At 41.1% G+C, this 20,891-nt stretch overlaps 3 protein-coding genes across 24 annotated transcripts in view; 2 read left to right on the top strand and 1 right to left on the bottom strand.

Annotated features, from left to right (window-relative positions):
• The window catches only part of abi1a (abl-interactor 1a), a 34,769-nt gene extending 24,059 nt beyond the window's left edge, over positions 1-10,710 (top strand). For 3 of the 22 annotated variants that reach the window (XM_030767284.1, XM_030767278.1, XM_030767279.1), the window contains 6 exons: positions 1,424-1,524; positions 2,845-2,961; positions 4,991-5,203; positions 7,216-7,302; positions 8,968-9,153; positions 9,278-10,710. In XM_030767284.1, the coding sequence (XP_030623144.1) occupies positions 1,424-1,524; positions 2,845-2,961; positions 4,991-5,203; positions 7,216-7,302; positions 8,968-9,153; positions 9,278-9,453 (880 nt within the window). In that variant the 3' untranslated portion in view covers positions 9,454-10,710. Of the gene's footprint in view, positions 1-1,423; positions 1,551-2,489; positions 2,502-2,844; positions 2,962-4,990; positions 5,205-7,210; positions 7,303-8,967; positions 9,154-9,277 lie in introns of all 22 variants that reach the window. The other 19 variants (XM_030767301.1, XM_030767299.1, XM_030767300.1 and 16 more) reach the window with 13 other exon arrangements.
• A 516-nt stretch (positions 10,711-11,226) lies between these two features.
• Positions 11,227-15,280, bottom strand: pdss1 (prenyl (decaprenyl) diphosphate synthase, subunit 1). The gene is made up of 11 exons (XM_030769394.1): positions 15,133-15,280; positions 14,483-14,538; positions 14,263-14,392; positions 13,874-14,004; positions 13,614-13,755; positions 13,192-13,303; positions 12,790-12,899; positions 12,614-12,694; positions 12,401-12,514; positions 11,935-12,015; positions 11,227-11,772 (listed from the first exon to the last, which is right to left on the bottom strand). Exons 1-11 carry the CDS (start codon positions 15,277-15,279, stop codon positions 11,632-11,634), a joined length of 1,245 nt encoding a protein of 414 aa, XP_030625254.1. The 5' UTR covers position 15,280; the 3' UTR covers positions 11,227-11,631.
• A 645-nt stretch (positions 15,281-15,925) lies between these two features.
• LOC115808117 (protein adenylyltransferase SelO-like) lies at positions 15,926-20,869 on the top strand. The gene is made up of 19 exons (XM_030769391.1): positions 15,926-16,224; positions 16,346-16,464; positions 16,633-16,761; positions 16,874-16,938; positions 17,048-17,104; positions 17,314-17,412; positions 17,684-17,751; positions 17,956-18,043; positions 18,135-18,204; positions 18,369-18,441; positions 18,522-18,605; positions 18,797-18,926; positions 19,031-19,075; positions 19,236-19,317; positions 19,516-19,608; positions 19,907-19,986; positions 20,086-20,129; positions 20,350-20,429; positions 20,541-20,869. The coding sequence occupies exons 1-19, from the start codon at positions 16,044-16,046 to the stop codon at positions 20,661-20,663; spliced, it is 1,710 nt and encodes a 569-aa protein (XP_030625251.1). The 5' UTR covers positions 15,926-16,043; the 3' UTR covers positions 20,664-20,869.
• Positions 20,870-20,891: the final 22 nt, after the last annotated feature.

Raw genomic sequence — 20,891 nt, 5'->3', positions numbered from 1 at the left:
ACTTGAGCTGCTTTCATGGGAGAGATATGACTGATTGAAATTGCCTCATTAGCTAAAAAGGCTTTAATGCTGACTGTGACAGCCATAAATATTACATTGCAAATTTTTTTTTTTTCTTTGCTTTTCTGATGTTGGTGCTGCCTCTGGCCTGGCTTGCCTTCCGATGATTGGCAGGTGTTCACTCAGGAGGTGCCTATGCCTATTTCTGACCAGTCATAGTGTATACTGCTACCATGGAAAAACCTCAGATAGCACAGTGCCAGCTTCAGATGTATTAATGTATGCATATGCTTCAGTTCTCTCAACATTGACATTTGTCCTTGTCGGTGGGAAAAAAAGAGACACAATTTCAGATGATGTTTTTCAATAAACTGAATGACCATGAATCAGGGATGAAGTTATTGTAGTTTAGGGAATGTTCATTCCTTGGTATCAGTATAAGCTTAGTAAACAGTGTACCTGTGCTGTTGTATGTCATCAGTGAGAAGTGTTCTCCTTCATGTCCTTATGTACCATCATCTGCTCTCACATTACTTTTTGATTAGAGTGCTGTCATCTGATTCTGCTAATTCAGCTCATTTGTCCCTGTCCTCTCCATATCAGCTGATTCAATAATAGTTTTCTGCAGCCCGACACAAGTCCACAGTGATTTTGGAGAATGTCAATTTTCTCCTGTCTTCATTTGTCATGGGCACAGGGAATTTTAGTGCTTCAGTATAATCGGTAATTGAATCTCTGGTAAAATCTTTAAAAGAGAAACAAGAGGTTAAGTAGTAGTATTCTTCTCAGAAAACACCTCATGTTACAGTGTGGGATGGGAAAAGCCACTTATTTATTCATTTAAAGTCAAAAAGCAACAGAGAGTTTTGACATTTATACAAAGCGGTAGAGGCTTTTTGTCAGAGCTCATGCACCGGGAATGTGTGTGTCTAGCATGCTCAGAGCGCAGTGTGACCCCCTGCTGTGGGGAGGCTATGATGCTTTATATGCTAGAATGGCAGTGATGAGGAACAGCCGACAGATAAGGGAAAGAGGATCAGGGGGGTGCTAAACCCTTGCCCACGCTTAAGCAGTCGGAGCTGAGTTATGGTGCAGAGTTGTCACTGTCTGCCTCAAGGGAGGTATGTTTACTCTAGGCTGGCCTAAAAAATGATCTATACGTGTGAGCGTTGATATGGAGATGAATTATGCAGTTGTGTATGATGTCATGTGATGGAATGTGTATGTAGGTCGCTGTGCTAGACCGTGACTTTTGACTATAGTCTGCAGGTTACAGCCTTGGCAAGTTTCCAAAGAATGGATGAATGATTGATATTAAACATCCTCTCTCTCTCTCTCTCTCTCTCTCTCTCTCTCCCTCTCTCTCTCTCTCTCTCGCTCTCGCTCTCGCTCTTTCTCTTTCTCTTTCTCTGTCTCTCTGTAGTGGCAGCAGTGGGGGTAGTGGCAGTCGAGAGAACAGTGGCAGCAGCAGTATTGGCATTCCCATTGCCGTGCCTACACCCTCAATCCCCAATTCTGGCCCAGGTGAGCCTCATTGTCCTTTCTTCTCAGTGTCTTCCCTCTCCTTTCATTTACAGAGGCGTTTTTCTTTTTCATTTCTTATAAGAATGACTGAATTAAAAAGAACAAATGATCTTTCTCCATTCATGCAGCTTTAATAATGTAATGTTTGACCCTTACATTGGGATTGTCAGACGTGTCTCTGATCATATGCTGTGCTATATGTGGCCAGATCAGCTCATATGTTATACATAGCCGTATGGAGTTCATCCCCTCAAAGAGAACATCACTGAGAGTGAGCAGAGATTAGACCAACTCTTTCCATGCAGAGCATTAGCTTGGAAGAGCCCTCAGCTGATCTCTTTCTCTCTCATTCAGTCACACATTGCACCATGTGGTAGTAAAATTGTCAATCCGGCAGTGGACCAAATAGACAAAATAGGAGCAGGTGAAAATTTGGGAGCATGCTTTGGGGTGAGAACAAAGCAAATGTTTACCAGACGCAGATTATTGAGCTTGTGTGTTTTAACCCCTTTCTCTGTCTCTCTGCACTGAGACTGTCAATCAGCCAATCTCAGACCACCCAGGAGCCAGAGCCCAAATTGTTGTATGTGGCGCCAGTCGCCTCTTTTAAAGTAACACAGTTTTATGATATACATTACATGTGTGTATGCATTTACATCACATGATATACAATGCATGCCCTACTTTTGCAGTCTGGCGCAGATTAAGACTAATTTGGGCCATTGCTCAGTGCAGTGAAGAACAGAGACACACACTGGCTGGTGAAAAAGGTAGTTTAAAGTAAGTGACTTTCAGGAGAGAAAAATGTAAAAAAAAAAAAAAGGACAGAGAGAGATGTCTTTCTGCATGTGCGGAGAGATAGCTTACGCTCTCCTGAGCTGCAAACCACAGACTAAAAGAAGACTACAACACAAATAATCTCCTACATCATGTTCGGTCACCATGGCAACATGGTTAACTAGCAGATGCATCTGCCTGTTTGTGTGTGCATTTCTGCAGGAAGTATTTTGCTTGTTTATAAGTATGTATCAACTATTTGAAGTATGTATCAGCTTAGTTTTTATGCTTGTGTGTGTTGGAAGTGTCTACTTGAGATGAGGTTCATTCTGTGTCAAACCAAGTTCCAAGCTAATGCAATAAATGTTCTTTGCCTTCAGCAGGACCTGATTTCTGAGCATTGAGAAACAACCATTCATAACACTTTGTTTTAAGGTGACAGTTGTGGGTACAGGTCTGCGTGCGCCTGTGTTTGTGTGTTCATCGGAAAAATTGTGTGTAACGTTTGTTCTCTAACGTGGGGGTTCTGACCCGCTCTTTCAGTCCCGCCCATGTCCGCTCCTCCCCCGGGAGCTCCACCACCTCCCCCACCCCCTCCTCCTCCTCCTCCTCCACCCCCGCTCCCGGGACAGGGCCCTCCTATGCCTGCGACAACTATAGGTGAGCCACCCCATCCACCACCTCCACCTGCACGTGGACCTCTGCGGGCGATCATCCTCCGCTCTGGCTTTGCCTGTCTGCCTGTCCATCTATGTGTGTGTGTGTGTGTGTGTGTGTGTGTGTGTGTGTGTGTGGTTGGGGGGGGGGGGGGGTATTCAGTGGATGTGTGAATCATGACTTGCTGAGGAAGACAAGACGATTGGGGTGCTGGTGGTGGTTCCTAATCTGCTTTCACATATCCAAATTTTTATCCTCGTGACAAGAAGAAGTCTCTAAACAGCCCCTCAGTACAAATCTCTGTGGATGATCTAAAACAGGTTAAGGAGAAAGATGAGTTTAGAGAATGCTGTTATGTCTAGAGTTTAACTACAGGGTAATGTTTTAGAGCTTAAGTAGTCTTTATTCAAAAAAAAAAAAAAAAGGCTGAGGAGGCTTCTTCTAAACAGTTGCTTTGAAAGAATGCCAGTCAGTCCAACACGCAGGTCAGGTGTCGTGCGTTTGGCCTGCTTCATGACTGTACTGATTTTTTTCGATTCTGTCCATATAAGATCAACCCATGTGTGTCTCACATGTCAATCATAATAGGGTTCTATCATTGTGGCGGGCAGCAGCATGGTATTGTGGGATTACAGGTTTAACAGCCCATCATTCTGAATGGCGTGTATGTGTGTGTGTGTGTGTGTGTGTGTGTGTGTATGTGTATGTGTATGTGTATGTGTATGTGTATGTGTATGTGTGTGTGTGTGTGTGTGTGTGTGTGTGTGTGTGTGTGTGTGTGTGTGTGTGTGTGTGTGTGTGTTATCTGTGTCTAATGGAAGGTGACAGTTCTGAGGGCAATTGTTTTCAGGTAGATGCAAAAAATGTTTTGTGTGTATTTTTTTTTTTTTTTTTTGTCTTGTTTCACTGAGGGTTTTTTTTTTTTTTGGTTCCTTTCATTCCACTCAATTCTATCTATGGAGGAGAAGATATTACTGCTTGCGTTATAAATACAGACTGTAGTGGAGTCAGTGAACACATGCATACACATTTTTAGATGCTCAAAGGCTGTGCAGCACAATCACAAAGTGAAATTGATATTTCTCTGAGGCGAAGAAAAACACAACCAGCAGGGACGGGAAAAGATTGCGCTTCAGGCTTTATTTTGAGTTTCGCTCGCAGTATTGCTGAACTAGAAATACCAGGCTCATCCTTCAAAAGCTGACTTATCTCCACAAGGTATTTGCATCTCAAATCGTTTCCCATGGCTGTCGGTGAATGAGTGTTGTAGCCACAGCGTAAACAAAATCGCGTTGGAAAGGCCGGGGACGAGGTGCTCTGCCCTGTCTCAACTTACCTTCGTGCCTAGCCACCGTTCCGACATCCTGTTTCAAGGGGCTGTGTTCATTTTCACAATGACTTATGACTCGCTGGTGTCCTGCACACACCCTTGTAATTTTGGGCTTTGGGTACTGGCTGGGCCCGCAAAGGAACCGTTAAAGATGCAGCAAATAAAACAAAGCTAGCCCTCTGTTGTCTGTACTGTCTATAATTTTGATCACTGGGATAACACTAAGCTCTTCTATCTTTGTATCTTCTGTCTCTAACTAGGTGGATGGGTTTCTGGGTAAAAGCACATGAGAGATATATGTTATTCATACTTATTGGTCATCTTTCAGAATCCGGGGGATTAGGACTGAATTAAAGAGAACTCTCTGAACTCCTTATTTCATTGTGGTATTTGTGTAATATGATGCCATCTTTACAGCATTTATTCAGATTGGAGGCGCTTTCCTGCATTTTCATTGGTTGTGGTGTTTTTCAGGTGTCCTTTCTCCTTCACCTCTCATTATTCTCTTGACTGTCCACAGTTTTTCTGCTTGGTTCTAATACTTATATCTTTTTTTATTTTTTGTCTTAATTGAGTGCTTTTGATGCTAAATAAACTTTGGGATTCGTTGTGGTCTTTTCTGTATCAGACCGAAATTTACCGGTGTTCTCTGGGTTCCTTTCTTCTCTGCTCTCTCGCTTTCTCTCTTTCTTCCGGTGCTAGCGGCAGTAGCTCCAGGGCCTGGACTTGGGCCGATCCCCATGTCCCAGTTTGGCACAATATCTCGGCAGATCTCCCGGCACAACTCTACCACTTCCTCTGTCTCTACGGTTTCGGCCACGGGCACGTATCGCAGGGCGCCCTCCGTCACATCCCAGTTCTCTCTGCAGCAGCCTCACATTAATGGAGGCACACCCGCATTCTCCCAAAACTCAAGTAAGAGGTCTTCTGTACACATAAACACTGAACACAGTGTATCACACTTTTTCTGTTATTACTGTCAGTGTATTGCACTCTCCCTGATACCAGCCAACCACCTCTTATATGATTTCAAGTAGTTTCGCCCCATAAACTGAATTGGGAAAGAATTCAAATAATAATCAACTCAGTCACTCTGAACTAAAGCAACCCAGTTTTACATTCTGTGACTCAAAGGTTGCAGGATCAAACCTGCAGTCTTCTGCATTTGAAGGGCAAGGGTTTTTTCATTGAAGTAATATTGAATCACTGCTCCCTGAAAGTGCTGTTAAAGGCTGTTCTATTCTCTGGGGTGCTTCTCTTTGCTGTCTCTAAACATTGATGTAGTATGTCCTTGGGTTCCTTTCCAGAGACAAAACATGCAGTCAATATCAGCTGCGGATAAAGTAGAACTGTAGCCGACATCCACCGTCTACAGATGAGTTGGTTGTAATTATCGCAAAGAGTTTCTCTTAGGAATGTTTAAGTGTCAGCCTTGACATGTTCAGTAGGTGATTAACACAAAGTGTAACAGCCAGCCATGGTAAGATTCAAGCATCTGCCGATTTAAGCACATTGTTATTTTTAGGCATGTCCTGTCTGCGTTGGCATATTAGTCTACGGGGAGCAGCCTGCGTCTGGTTGCTGGCTCAAATCTCTTCTGTTTTGCAGGTGTGCCGGACTCCGTAATGTCATTAAGTCCCTCAAAATCCGGAGATAGATTTTATGATTAGTGAAGTACAAATGGAGCCGGCGGACAGCCACCTGTTTTCTTTTTTGAACCGAGATTTGCCGTCATTTCCAGAGCATTAGCGCCGCGAGCCTTTCGCATTAAATCAAACTGTCAGATGCTAATGGGCATTACAGTGAAGAGTGCCTATGTTTGTCATCCGCATGTTCGGTGCCGTCACTAACCAAACAAGATGGGATGAGGGATGGCAGGATCGCAGTAATGAGTCGCAGCCCAGCCCCACGGCCCTCGTCTTTCACGAAGTGCGGAGACACATAAAGCTCAATCTAATTAACTCTGTCAGAGGTCCCCCTTGACTTTCTCTGCTCTCGCTAGCTCGGGATCATTTGGAGGCTCAAAATATGTGAAGTTATGGAGCATTATTTTGGCGTCACAGTGCTGTGATTAAAGATAAATTGAGGCTTTTGATGGGCAAGATTATGTCGGGGAAGCCACTTCCTTGCTAAACGCGACTTGCCTCAGAGATGCATATGTACACTAATAGAGATTTGCTACAGTCTGCATTTTTCTAATATACTTAACTTAGTTACTGGAGTCACACCAGCGTAAATAATGACTGAATAACATGCCTGTCTTTGGATGATGTAACAATCAGTTTAATGTATTCGTTGACCATAAATGGAACAGCTAACATAGAGCTGGAAGAGGCAGATGCCAGATGACAGAAAACCCTTCTTTAGAGGCTAGAATTGCCCATGTTACACGTCACCTATTAAAATAGAATCTTTTTTACCATTTATGATTTTTATGATAGATTGACTTGTACACCAGGTTGTATTCATAGCATGTTTCAGTTAAGGATTTTAGGGTTCTCCTTGTTTAGTTTAATACAAATCAGAGCTCTAATTTTTCAAATCCCGATTGTATTTTGGATCAGTGGAGCACCAGCACTGGACTAGTTTTAAACTCTCCCCTGAATCTCAGTCTCCTTTGAGAAGTCTGGAATAATCTGCCCCTGACCGAAACTTTCAATAAGCACATGTGTCAGATTTGTAATCTCATGCCGAGATTCCACACTTTACTCCGTGTGTGTGTGCTGCCTTGAATGTGGGCATACTACTGGCATAGGGTTCACTCTTTCCGTGACTTGACTTCATTTGGGGTGTCTTCTGCTCTGTTAATGATATATCTGCTTCTGTCTGTTTTTTTTCCCTCTCTTCCTCACTCTCCCTCTTTCTCTCTCTCTCTCTCTCTCTTTTTTTTTTCTTTAATTTCTGTGCCTCTGTGTGGCGACATCCAGTGTCTATCGCTCCCCCTCCTCCCCCTATGCCTCAGCTCACCCCACAGATCCCACTCATGGGCTTTGTGGCCAGGGTTCAGGAGAACAGTAAGTGCAGACACCCTGAGCACTGTGTCTGACTCTAGGACGTGTCTGTCATTTATGTCCTGCATGCCGCACTGTTTCTTTTATGCCCCACCTGCCCCCCCCCCCCCCCCCCCCCCCCCCCTCGTTTTTTGTTCTGTGTGTTTCAGTCTATGCGTCATGCCATACGAGTAGCCTTCAAACACCCATCTCATTATCTTACATCAGTAGTTGCAGCATCTTTGGATGAATACCTATTGCCAATGCTTGTCAATACTTTCAAGATGCATAGGGAGAGGAGGAAAAGTTTGGCGTAATCACGCTTGATGAGAAAGAATGCCAAACTGTGTCTTATATTTACACAAGTGTGAAAGCGTTTATGTAACCTTGAAAGAGGCTTACTCCTCTAAAGAGATTTTTGTTATTATTTACAAGCAGATCTGAAAGACTCTTATTGTTTCTCTAAAGCTCAAACACATGTGAGTTCAGTAAAGTATCTCAGCTAAAACATGCAGCACAATGTTCATTGGCAATATGGCATGTGTAATAGATTTTATTATGCATCAAAATGCATCGGCCCCTCCATGAGCCCACTGTGTAGCATTTGAAAATTAATTAATATTCATTTATTCCAGCCAAGTCTCAGGTCAGGCTCTCTGTATACTAATGCTATGGAAACAGCTCTGTCCACATGTTTAGACAGCCACCTGCTGTTAGTTCTGGGCACATGCTGGTTCTTGTGTGGTTAATACAGAGACGGCCTTGAAGATAATAGGGGACAACCTCCTAGTACTTGCTGTAAGGTTTAATATTGACAGGGATTTGAATTTAAGACATTCTTAATATGACAGAGAGAATTCCATGTGGAGAATGTACGGTGAGGTTTGTATGCTGCCCTGTTTCTACTGCCCTCTACTGACACCTTGTGATATCACAAGTAAAGTTCAGTGTAGGAGGAAGGGCAGTCCTACTTGTAGGAGATGAGGGCTGGTCAGGATGATGAGAGAAGTTCAGTCCAACACAACCGAATATTCTCATTCATCTTTTAGAGAATGATCTAAACGATGCTACTGCGGGAGACACGTAGATATGCTTACGGAACAGGAAACATACTTACTGATTAATTCCCGGTTGGATGTGTGTGGGGTAATGCACCATGCATATTGTTGTCGAAGAACATTAAGGAACCTGAAACACAGTGGGGGAACCGTTTATGCATGTTCAGCAGACTCGAGTGAAAATGTGAGTGACGTATTTGAATGACGGGGTCCTGTCCTAATACTCTCAGAGAATACTTTTGGTGCTTTTCTACTGAAGTCACTAAAATTCTCACAGGGCTGAATGTGTTGTAGCAATACCAAAGCAGCATCACGTCGTCTCATGGAGAGACTTTGTCATGACTCTTCTCATACTGTAAAGTAAGAGTAGCGGCGAACAGAGCAAGGTCAAAAGGTGCACTGACCGGTACTAGCACAGGACCATATATTCAAATACTGCAAATCCATTTTCCTCCCAGGTCTGTCACTCACTGTCTTGCATGGGATGGTAAATCCACTGACCAGTCTGCTGTAACACTTGCATGGCTGTCGTATAGATTGGCTGGTTAGCATGTGCAGTGAGTGTTTCGCAGCAAATCTTCGATAAACAGATTTCATGCTTTGCTCTCCATTCCTTTTGGTGGTGTTGCAGTTGCAGACACCCCAACTCCCCCACCTCCACCACCCCCCGATGACATGCCCATGTTTGATGACTCTCCACCTCCACCACCTCCTCCGCCGGTGGACTACGAGGATGAGGAGGCAGCCGTAGTCCACTACAACGACCCATATGCAGACGGGGACCCCGAGTGGGCCCCCAAATCTTACATTGAAAAAGGTAATCACTAAAGAAAAAAAAAAAAGTCAAATTTGAGTTTTCTGAGAAAGACACACTAAACTTTGCAGTAAGTATTCTGGAACGCGAGGTGCTGCTCTTATAGATCCTTCTGTTTCCTCCTCAGTGGTGGCTATCTACGACTATACAAAAGACAAAGACGATGAGCTGACCTTTATGGAGGGAGCGATCATCTACATCATAAAGAAGAATGACGATGGCTGGTTTGAGGGAGTGTGCAATGGGGTTACAGGATTGTTCCCTGGCAACTACGTGGAGTCTATCATGCACTATGCTGACTGAAGGGACCTTGTTTATATTCAGTCACATCTCAACAAATCATACAAAACAAAACAAAAAAAAAATCTGAATTTGACCCTACACAGTATAGATAAGCGCATAAGGATATGACAGAATCTTTCCTACAAATCACAAATTAATAGAAAAAAAAGGATTTATTTACTTTATTTTGTTGTAAAGGGTGACTGGGGTGAAGATGAGGACTAATTCATTAATTATAAGGCTGAAAATGTGCTCACTGGTTAGTGGGTCTGGTGACGGACCCATCTGAGGACTTTACTGTACATAGTGTGAGCAGTAAGCCTGTTGGGTGTCTGTAGTGTTAATGCAATGAATGTTGATCACAGTATCTTGAGCAGTCAGGACCACATATGAACAGGTAAATGATTGTCTTCTCATAAATCACAGGCCCATCTCAAGTTCTAATACTCTCATCCTCTTCAAGACTCTCCACACACACACACACACACACACACACTGCAAGGCTGATGCATTCCGAATGCTGAATGGAAATTTAATGTTGCTCATCTTAAAAAAAAACAAAAAAAAAAACAACAGATTATTTTTGTTAAACACCAGGACATCCTGAAATGTACCTAAATCTTGACGTAAAGCATGCACACAAAATTTAAGAAGATATGTAATGTAACCTCTATGTTTAATTCAAATTTGCTTCCATTATGTTATAATATTTACAGTGAGCGCTCTGTTTTTTGGGTTTTTTTTAAATCATGGACTCAAAATCATTTGTGACGGTCTTATTTTCTTGATGGTGTAATTTGTATTTAAACATTTTGATATAATTTTTAACATACAGTCAGGTTAGTTTATGTAAAGTTGAGGTAATTCTTTAATACATTTCCACAAACGCTGGACTGCAGTTCACCAACCATTTTTTTTTTTCCAATTAGTCTTTTTTTGTTCCTTTGGTCACAAGCCACAATGATCAATATGTTTTTACAAATCTAAACAGAAAGTATTTGTAGATAGCTTTAATCTCTAGGCAGTAAAATATGTAGTGGTAAATCTCTATCAAAAATGGTTATTCCAAATTGTTGTTCATGCAGTGCTGGACTCATTTATACTTCTGCTTCATCGTCAACCAACTGCCACATTATAATTATGGAGACCAATATAACAACTCATATACCTCCTTGAATAGAACAATGAACTACATTATGATATTGTTTGTCATTAATTTGACCTGGAATGGTCTGGTTTTGTAACTCAGGTCTAGGTCAGGTTACCTTCTCTAATCAACATTGTATCCCCCCCCCCCCCCATTTTTTTTTTTTTTTACGATATGTATTCTTTTTCCTCCTTTTGCTTTTCAGTTTTGACTTAAACCCATAAACCATCTTAGGACCAATCAAATTTCTGAAATTAATGCTATACCACTAAAATTCTGTTGGAACTCCCACCTAAATGGAATTAACTGCTTGTCACCATCAGTCATTCTAGAGTATTGCAGCTCATGCCTACATGTTTTGCTTTGTTTTATTAAACCATCGGAATCGTTCCAGCTGAATTTGAATGGATAGAAACATCACCACCTATCTCCCTGCCCTAAATTTCTATTTATAATATGTTAATTGAAAAATTAAATGTACAGTCTTTTATAATAAATCATTCTGCTATGAAGATGTCGTGTATAATGACTTAAAACACAAGAGGCATATTTAAAAAATGCTTTTTTATTAGAATACATAGCCATTGAATATTTAAGGCCTTAGTTATTACTGAGCACTTGATGTAAAAGTACATTAATAACCACAACCTATACTTTACATGTGCTGATGTCAACCCATTGGGCCTTCGCAATGTGGACGGATTTTCAGGCGATGTACACAAGTCCACAGACACACACGAGACAATGGCACACCTGCTTGCACCACATCTGGAATTACAATGATTGAGCAGATTCATCCCTGTATCTTAAAACCATTTGCTCTGATGAGACATGAGGAGAGACAAAGAGGGAAATCTGCATTTACAGTACGAGTATACAGTGAATCTTTTGAGTAAATAATTGCATTCTCTGTGCTCCGTGAACCCTGAAGTGTTATAAGTTGAGAAGGGGGACTATCAGTAGCGTAACCATCCCCCTTTCGCTGGGATCTTCTACACACCCTCAGGGCTCTCCAGAGGTGTAGCTGCCTCAAGTGAAACCAAGGTCCGGGCTCATTTGTCTCGGGCAAGGACCAGCTCGGTCAGCCTGATCAGTGCGTCGCGCTCGGCGGAGGGACGCAACCTGCTGATCTGACGGATGGCCTCTTTGCAGTAGCGCCGAGCGAGGTAGTTGGTCTGCTCCACGCCGTCACTCTGACAGGAAAGGAACGTTCTGATATTTAGGCCTTGTATCTGCGCGCATCTTCAGTTACAGTTAAAACTGTGCGTACCGCTACCGTCATTCACCACCCAGTGCACATTTTCACTTAAGTTTCAAATAATTCAACTTTCCGAATGGCTCATATTGGCTCTTACCTCCAGCACGTATTGCCAGGCGCGATCCACATCTCCATCAAAGCTGAAACGCCTCATGATCATGGCGTGCAACTCAGGAAACTAGACAGAGTGAAGCATTAAAATAACAAGTCATGCACACTTGCTTATCTGTCAATATTGACCAATCACTTTTCTACTGCAGACATATTATGAAACAAAAATCGTACAGGCAGAAATGCTGTTTCTTCTCATGACAGGCAAGGTTTTAAGAAAATGTAAAACATTCGTTTTTATCACAAGTGCATCAAATGAGAAACTTTGCAAAGCTCTGAATAAACTCATTTGAAATGGCTCCAGCATTGTGAGCAGAGCCAAATTTAAATTGGCAGAAGCCCTCTGCCAATTCAAGAGGGACGTAACTCTTTCTTTCAGTTTCAGTCGAGCAGTGTTGCTGCTGCTTCAGGAAAATGTTAGGAGAATACAAAGTGGTGCCCCGCTGACATACTTGCTGGCAGGCAAACAGTACTGGTCCGGTAGCCAAGCCCAAGCGCAGGTCCGCCGCCGAGGGCTTGCCCAAATGATTGGCACATGATGTGAAGTCCAGTACATCATCAACCAACTGAAACAAAAAGGCCAACAGATCAAGCTGAGCTCTGAAGACCTCAAACACCTTTTAACAGATCATATCGGGCTGTTCTGAAAACGGAGAAAAACTGACCTGAAAGGCTATGCCAACATTCTTCCCGTACTGATACGCTATTTCGTGTATTTCAGGGTCTGAGTTCACCAGGATTGATACCTTGAATTGAAGCAGAGTTAAAAGTAAATAAGCCTTTCATACTGCACTGCTACGTTAGACTTCATCTCATTGATGTAAAGACTGAACGTACATACTGCTTTACAACTGTTTGCTATAAGACTTGCTGTCTTCTTGAAGGTTTTCTCAAGGTAGTGTTTGAATCTCTCGTTCTCATTTTCTTTGGATCCCAGCTGCATGAATTCACCTGTAAAATGAACAGTAATCGAAATAAGGACAACGGCTTTGGCAGGTTGTTCCGATAAAGTCCTTGAGTAATGTTTCCAAATTTAAGAGCAATTCCTACAAGAAAATGTTTGTTACACATGACCGTTTACAAAAAGAAGAAAAAACAACCCATTAAAAAAAAAAAAAAAAGACAAAATCCGCCATCAGCAGAAAAGTATCAGTTAACTGATGTCGGAAACACGGCGAAAGCTACTGGGTATCTTTCGCCTTTGTACGTTTAACATGAACAGTCTTACACGAACTGTCTTTACCTCTTACCAGATCCTCTATGACCTGGGAGAGCACAGAAACCACAGTAGTATTTCCAATACGAGCAAGTGCCATAGAGGCAGCAGAGAGGATGAAGTCTCCAGCCAAGATAGCCTTGAAAGAAGAGAAAAACACAGTTTAACTTTAATTTAACCTTGTGTTAATAATATGAACACGCAAGGCATAACACAGGGAGCTGTTCCATGAGCAATAAATTTAGTAAATCACATGATGGGGCAGAATAAAGAACAAAATGATTTTGCGCTGTTTTCTGCCTGTCAGTCAGTCAGACTTCCCCCATCTCAATCCTAGGTCACCAATCATATGTATTATACCATGCCATGCTGTGATGTAATACATCATTCATCACTCCCTGCAAGATATGCTATCGTAAAACACACACATAACTGACATAAACGCAGACCTTTCTCTCTCCCCACATTTCATTGATTGTGGTTTTCCCTCGTCGCGTGTCAGCTCCGTCGATGACGTCATCATGTACCAGGCTGGCTGTGTGGATCATCTCTGAGATCATGGCTATTGATCGCTGAGCTGGCAAAAGATTCCTGTTGAGGGAAGAAAAAAAAAAAGTTCGTTATCCCAGACTGCTGTTTATCATTTAACAGGCAAGAGGAAAACCTGCTTTGCTGAGCAAATCCAAACTGGACCACATTAAAAACTTGCCCCTCTTTGTTGCTGTGAATATTGCAGGCTCTGGCCATTAGTACAACTATCATTGGTCGAAAGGCTTTTCCCTTCCCATCAAAGTAGTAATCACAAAGAGCTTTCAGCTCTGCTTTGGGCACCAACAGCTCCTATAACACATAAAATGAAACAGGGTAATTTAATAGGTACACTGATGTGATAATCAACTGTATATGCTGGTATAACTTAAACATAAGTAAGACATTAAAACATATGCAGGCATAATTCCATAATGTCAAAAAACTGCTTCAAGAAATTATTGAGGAAACCACAGGCAAGTTCTTAATCATTTCCCAGTTTCCTGAGTGTAATCTGACACACAATCAGTATTTGGCATAGCATTTTGTTGTTGAATAAAACTTACTGACCTTTTTGATATCTTCATACAAATTTTTCAAGTCATTTTGTACAAGTGTGAAAGGGTCTTTCAGTTTTGCATCGCTGTGTATCCTGCAACAACAAACTCTTGGGGTGTGGTAGAGAAACCTACTCCTATGCCTGAAAGACAACCATGAATAAGAAAACACTGGCAAAACTTGACCAGAGTTCATACATACACATATTTCCGTGTATGACTCACAGATTTACCTTGTAACAGGGCTTGACACTGTGTTCAACGGCACAGCTCTACCTATGACAGGGATCTGGCGGGGAAAAAAAACAGAGAGAGAGAGAGAGAGAGAGAGAGAGAGAGAGAGAGAGAAAGAAAAGACACTACTGAAAGCAGCAATGAATTAACTTGGAATCAAACCATAAACATGACTTGCAAATAATTCTTCACAAACAGGAAAACAGATTCTGGAAATAAACTTGAACTTTTCTGTATGGGAATGTAAGTACAGTGGTTATTATTATATTGTCACCATCTTAGAGTCACACTTTGAGATATTAATCTATGCTGTTCTTAGGTCTGGAACTTTGCCGTGGATGGCTGAAAGTGTCTTGACCTTTACATTGAGTTTGCAAATCAGGGTGCTAGAGTAAGGGTGTGAGAAAATTGCCAGAGCCTTACATCACAGAAAAAAAACTCTCTTTCAATCAAAATGATCATGCCGACAAATTGTGCTTAAACGCTGGATGAAAACTTCATACGTAACCATATTTTGTCATTCATTCAGAATTACTCGCTCGCGTGCTAGTTGACTCTAACTAGGCACCAGTTGACCTTCTAAGGATTGACAGCACGTCCTATGGCTAGCTAAATCTTCAAGCTAAATCTCACTATGTATTATAGCTACCTTGTATTCTAAACATGCTTTGGCGCCCGGTCTTCTCAAATATGCAGCCGCAATAAAGATCGGTCTTCCAGAGACTCCTGTCAGAGTTTCAATGAAGCCGGTAACACTTGCTCTCCACCTCCAGCAGTACCTTGAAGGTAGCGCCATGTCTTCCAGCACGCTTCACACATTCCATACGGTTACAAAATGTTCCGCTAGACCCGGAAGTGGTCAAATGACGCTGTCATGTCACAGATTGTAGAAGCCCAGATAGCACGCTGCTTTGTATTTAGAAAGAGAAATGCGCGAATAGCAAAATCGAAAAATGGGTCGACCCGAAACATATCAACGATTGAAGTCCTCATACTTTAGATTTGCACAATAAAAACAGATGAGACATTATAGGGAATACTCTTCCAAAGTTTTTTTTAAACAAGGGTCTGTACAGGAATTGTAGATTATTTTTAGAGTGTTCATAATAGTTTTGAGTTTACAGATCCTTTTTTATACCCCTCCCCTCACATATTAGCTGTGTAAATTTAGGAATCTCACAATCTCCAATTACCGCGAGACGAAACGAAAGAGACTTCCTCTCACCATCACCTAATATGGTCACAATTCTCGTTATTAACAGTAGTCTTTGTCATGCATCTCGTCAGAAGGATGACCTGGGGAGTCAGAGGGGGTAGCTATGCAGGATGTTGTATCAGTCTTGAACTGTAGACTAGTAAGTAGTCGGCTGCATTCGTCAACAGAGCTACAGATATTAATTTAATTTCATTTAATTTCAGCGCACTGTCTCCAACGGAAATGTATACAGAGTCGTATACAAGGAGGGTTTACCGAGTTGCGTCTACACTGATCCGAATCGTTGGCGTGCAATAGTTCATTGGTTGATAATAGACTGACTGCAATAGTTCATAGCTGCCATAATGTTGGGCAGCACAACCACACTGGTAATTTTCACACTAACGATGACGTTCCAAGCAAATTCAGAGAACGCTTTGGATTTTTGTGAAAGATCTGAAAGTTGCCTTCATCAACAATATCATAGTCTCTCTTCGAGCAACCGAACTCATTTCCCTCTGAGTTTATCATGCCGCAAGCTGATCGGTAAACCATTATTCTTAAAACCATTATTCTTTAAATTGAACATGGTATGTCTAATCCATATAATTTGCTATTGGAGAAAAGGAGCCCAAATATGTATGACGATTAATATTTCACTCTCCAGATGCCCTCCCCCTTGATGAGATTGATGGCAACTTTGTTCGCACAGTGAAAAGATGTATATTTTCAAAGTCACAGCCTACAAAACTCTTGGGCCCCCTTACATTAGCTGCAGTATCAAGGGTAGGTATTCTCTCGGCCTGCAAGCAGAGCTAACTTGTTAAAGTAGCCTAAGGCATAGGTTGCAATTCATGTAAGTTTGTTATTGGAAATCACATATTTTGTAGCCCTTAGAAAACTGTCTCAGGGCTAATTAGATCAGTCTTTTGTCTTGTTATTTGGTTACTTCAGGATGTGTTGGAACATATATTGGATTTACATCTTTCCGTAACGCAGTCTGAAGACTTTGTCCATTACATGAGTGGCGGTAAACTGTTGCCTGGGTCTGTCCCTCTTGCCCACAGATACGGAGGCCATCAGGTAACTTCTATACCTTCAGTATTTTAAGATTTGGTTGAGATAAAAATATGAGACAGCCAAGTTCCAGTGTAGCCTAAAATATTAACCATCCGACATATCTTTGTTCTGTTAGTTTGGCTACTGGGCTGGACAGTTAGGAGATGGCCGTGCACATTTACTTGGTGCATATGTGAACAAGTAAGTGTTGGATCACTTTCACACTTGGATTTCAACACACAGATATCATCTTATTTTGTAATCTTATTTTTTATTCACAATTCAATGTTATGGATGCATTATCTTTCAGAAAAGGGGAGAGATGGGAACTTCAGCTAAAAGGTTCTGGAAAGACTCCTTACTCAAGGTGAATTTCCCTTGTTCCTGTTTTTTTGTTTTAGGACAAGAGTCTTATGTCATGTTTGGAATACCTTTTGTTTGAGTGATGTTTTGTTTAGTATTTACTCAAGTGTTTTGTTTTTCTCTCTCACAATGATACTTAGTTATTATTATGTGCTGAGAGAGGCTCTTTCTCGATGTGTTTGTTTTCGGTCACGCGTGTTGATGGCGTTTCAGATCAGGAGATGGACGAGCTGTGATACGATCCTCTGTCAGGGAGTTTCTGTGTAGTGAGGCAATGCACTTCCTTGGTATTCCCACTAGCCGAGCCCTCAGGTAAAAAGGCACAACTAAAAATTAGCATGATCACCACAGAAACACTTTTACTATATACTGCAGTAAACTCATGAGAAGTGTAGTGAATGGTTTGGACACAGTTACAACCAGAAGCTGACCTGTCCATTGATTGCTTTCAGAAATATTCAAGAAATGTTCAGAAATATTTTTGAAAGAATCCAAATGTTATACACATTGTTGGAAGATCATTACACACTGTTTAAGAATTACTGTGTTTGTAATGTGTTTTCTGTTTGTTGTTTTGTGAAAGCCTAATAGTAAGTGAGGAGCCTGTTTGGAGGGACCAGTTTTATAATGGAAACATGAAAAAAGAAAGAGGTAAGAAACAATTTTCAAGAATGTCCCACAAAATCATACAAAAATCTTTACCTGTAAATTTTTTTTTTCCTTTATGCCAAATGTCAGCCTGCATCTTTTGGGTTCCTTGAATCACAAGACAAAAGAAGTACCACCAATTACCTAGTCTTTGGCTTGCATAGTATTTTCCTCTTCAGCTTTGGGCTCAAGTTAATTTTATTACAGGTGCAGTTGTCCTTCGACTGGCAGAATCATGGTTCCGTATCGGATCGCTGGAGATTTTGGCCAAAACAGGAGAGGAAGACTTGCTGAGGTGCTTCCTGTGAAATTTCACCTGTCACATACTTTTATTTCAAAGTGGAACAGCAATGCAGAAGAAATTTTGATCTCCCTTACATTTTCAGGCAGTTGTTGGACTTCATAATTGAGGAACATTTTGCATTCATAAGAACAGATGACCCAAACAAGTATGTGGTAGGTGCCGAAAGGTATTTGTCAGTTCTAAAAGTAAAATTGTTTTATGGAGCAAAAGCATCAAAATAATAATGAGAATATTGTTGAGTATACATCAATATGTTTGAATTCTCAGTGATCAATTGATTGAAATTACATATGGTGTGTCTTTTTGTATGTTAAAGGTTTTCTTCTCTGTTGTGGTAAATGAAACCGCTCACTTGCTAGCACAGTGGATGTCTGTAGGGTTTGCACATGGTGAGTGAATTTGTCAGAAATCACAACCGCATCCTTTGAAGTATTTTGGTTTAATATTGGGTGATGTGTCGTCTTTTTAGGGGTTTGCAACACAGACAATTTTAGCCTTCTGTCTGTCACCATTGATTATGGGCCATTTGGATTTATGGAGTCATACAACCCAAGTAAGTTTCTTCATTTTTTGAATTCCGTATCCATACATAGATATTTTTACTATGGTTTATTAGTCACAGTGATTTGGATTGAATTTTGTTAACATAATACAAACCTCACTTTAGTCTTTTAGTTCGTCAGGCTTTTGCCATAGTGAATTTTTTTATCACTGCGTTTTGATGTAAGTTTTTTTTGGATACAGATTTTGTGCCCAACATGTCTGATGACGAGGGGAGATACAGCATAGGAGCACAGGCTAATGTTGGCCTTTTCAATCTTGAGAAGCTTTTTGAAGCTCTCATTCCATTGCTGACGTCAGATCAGCTGCACCGGTGAGTGTACTACTTCATTTCCATCCAATGTGTCCTATGTGTACCTCATAAATAAAAGAATCAAAAATGAAAATGTCAGTTTGGCTCCTTCTTCTTTTGTGCAGAGCGCAACAAGTACTGAAACATTACCCACAAATATACCACAGAAGGTAAGTGTTTCTGTGTGTGTGTATGTGTGTTGGTTTGGCTTTTTCTATTGTGCATTTTGACTTATATCCACATTGTATATTTAAAGTTGCACCTCCTATGCATGGTGTTTTGGGTAGTTCTAATGTCTGTCATCCTTTCTGTCCTCAATCCTTGTCACAGATTTCACGATCTATTTAAGGCAAAATTGGGTTTGCTTGGGGATGAAAAGAATGATTCTTATCTAATTGCATTCCTTTTGAAGGTAAATTATTTTAAACTGATTTGAACTAAGTTTACCATCCTTACTGATTGACAGCTCTTGATGTGTTCACTGATGTGAAGTGCTGTTTCTGCTGTCATCCCTCATAACTCCCGGTCTGTAACTTTATATTGTTTGATTGAGCTAATCACTTTGTCCCTTTCTATCCATGGGCTTGGTGTGTTGGATTGTCTCTGTTAGCTGATGGAGGACACTGGATCTGACTTTACCATGACCTTCAGACAGCTCAGTGAAGTGAGTGTCATGCAACTGCAAAAAGGGACCATCCCACAGGTACATACCTCCAGTAGTAAAACATAATACTATATAACTTTTTTTTCGGTTATATCTTCAGTGATGAACTAGTGCAGTAAACCACCTCTCATGAAATGCATTTGGATATTCTAATTAAATGTGCTTTTCAGATGTGTTTTGATTGCTACAGCTTATTTCTTTTTAGAGAGACAGCTTGTTACACTTTTTTTTTTAAAAGATGAATTAATGTATGGATCTATGAACGCACATGCTGCTAATGAGCCGTGTATGTACTGTGAGATGAATCCAGGTTTTTTCCGCTGCTCTTTTCTCACAGGCGATGTGGGCTCTTCAGGACCTTGCCTCCCATGTCTTTTTCTCAGACTGGGTCAACTTATACCTGCTGAGACTCAGAAGGTAAAGTCTGTCACAGAACCTATTGTTGTGCTTGATATTTATTATCGGTACAGTAATCTGCAGCAGTTCTTTAACACTGGTAACCTAACTCTCTTGTAGGCAGATGGGTGATTCAGATGAAGATCGGTGGTCCAGAATGAGAAGTATGTAATCACTGTAGTTATTTATTTGTTAAAAAAATGTTGTTATGGTGTAGAGGAGTAGGAATGATGGCAAACATTTGCTGTTAATGCAGTTTCTGATCTTTTTATGGTCTTTTTCACCCTTTTATTGTCCATATCAAATCCGCCCAGTATAAGCAGACTGTTGTCTTTTTTGTTGCGTTTTGTAGTATCACATATTTGAATATTTTGTGAAATCCAGAGGTTAATCCGAGGTATATTTTGAGGAACTGGATGGCAGAGTCTGCAATCAGAAAAGCGGAGAAAAATGATTTCTCAGAGGCAAGTTATTTTCATATTCTCCTCTGTGTCTATTTTAAAGATTTATGACCAGTGTTGTTATTTAGCTCTTTGATTGAATTCTTTCCGTGTTGATCTGTAATTGTTCATCAGGTGGAACTGCTCCAGCAGATTCTAACACACCCATTTAAGGAGCAGGATGTGGCAGAGAAAGCTGGGTATGCCAACCGCCCCCCACCATGGGCAGCGCAGCTGATGGTCAGCTGCTCCTCTTGACAGATTCCTCTTCAACTAGTATATGACTGGATCTTTATAATAGGTTTAGATTTAACTGAGATCTTTGAAAGGATTTCAGAAATTGTACACTGTCAGATTTTGTTCCCATTTCTCAGGGTTGTTATGCTCTGTTGCAATGGCAGTTCTGAACCCTTTGATGAACTGGAATAAACATCATTTATTCAGCCAGAGAGTAAATAGCAAAGAATTGGTGTGATTATGTGTGTT

This window comes from Chanos chanos, chromosome 3 (genome assembly GCF_902362185.1).
Source record: "Chanos chanos chromosome 3, fChaCha1.1, whole genome shotgun sequence".
NCBI lineage: Eukaryota > Metazoa > Chordata > Actinopteri > Gonorynchiformes > Chanidae > Chanos > Chanos chanos.
Note: the sequence above shows the minus strand (reverse complement) of the source record. Positions and strands in the feature narration are given on the sequence as shown.

Bases quoted from the DNA above. Each gene is read 5' to 3' on its own strand.
- pdss1 (XM_030769394.1), bottom strand. From the start codon at position 15,279: ATGGCGCTACCTTCAAGGTACTGCTGGAGGTGGAGAGCAAGTGTTACC. The intron at 13,756-13,873 runs GCAAGTTTTTAA...TTCCCTCAACAG, and splicing joins ATTCACAGCAACAAAGAGGG to GAATCTTTTGCCAGCTCAGC. The intron at 11,773-11,934 runs GTAAGAGCCAAT...CTTTCCTGTCAG, and splicing joins CCTGGCAATACGTGCTGGAG to AGTGACGGCGTGGAGCAGAC.
- LOC115808117 (XM_030769391.1), top strand. From the start codon at position 16,044: ATGTTGGGCAGCACAACCACACTGGTAATTTTCACACTAACGATGACG. The intron at 17,105-17,313 runs GTGAATTTCCCT...ATGGCGTTTCAG, and splicing joins GGAAAGACTCCTTACTCAAG to ATCAGGAGATGGACGAGCTG. The intron at 18,044-18,134 runs GTGCTTCCTGTG...TTACATTTTCAG, and splicing joins GGAGAGGAAGACTTGCTGAG to GCAGTTGTTGGACTTCATAA.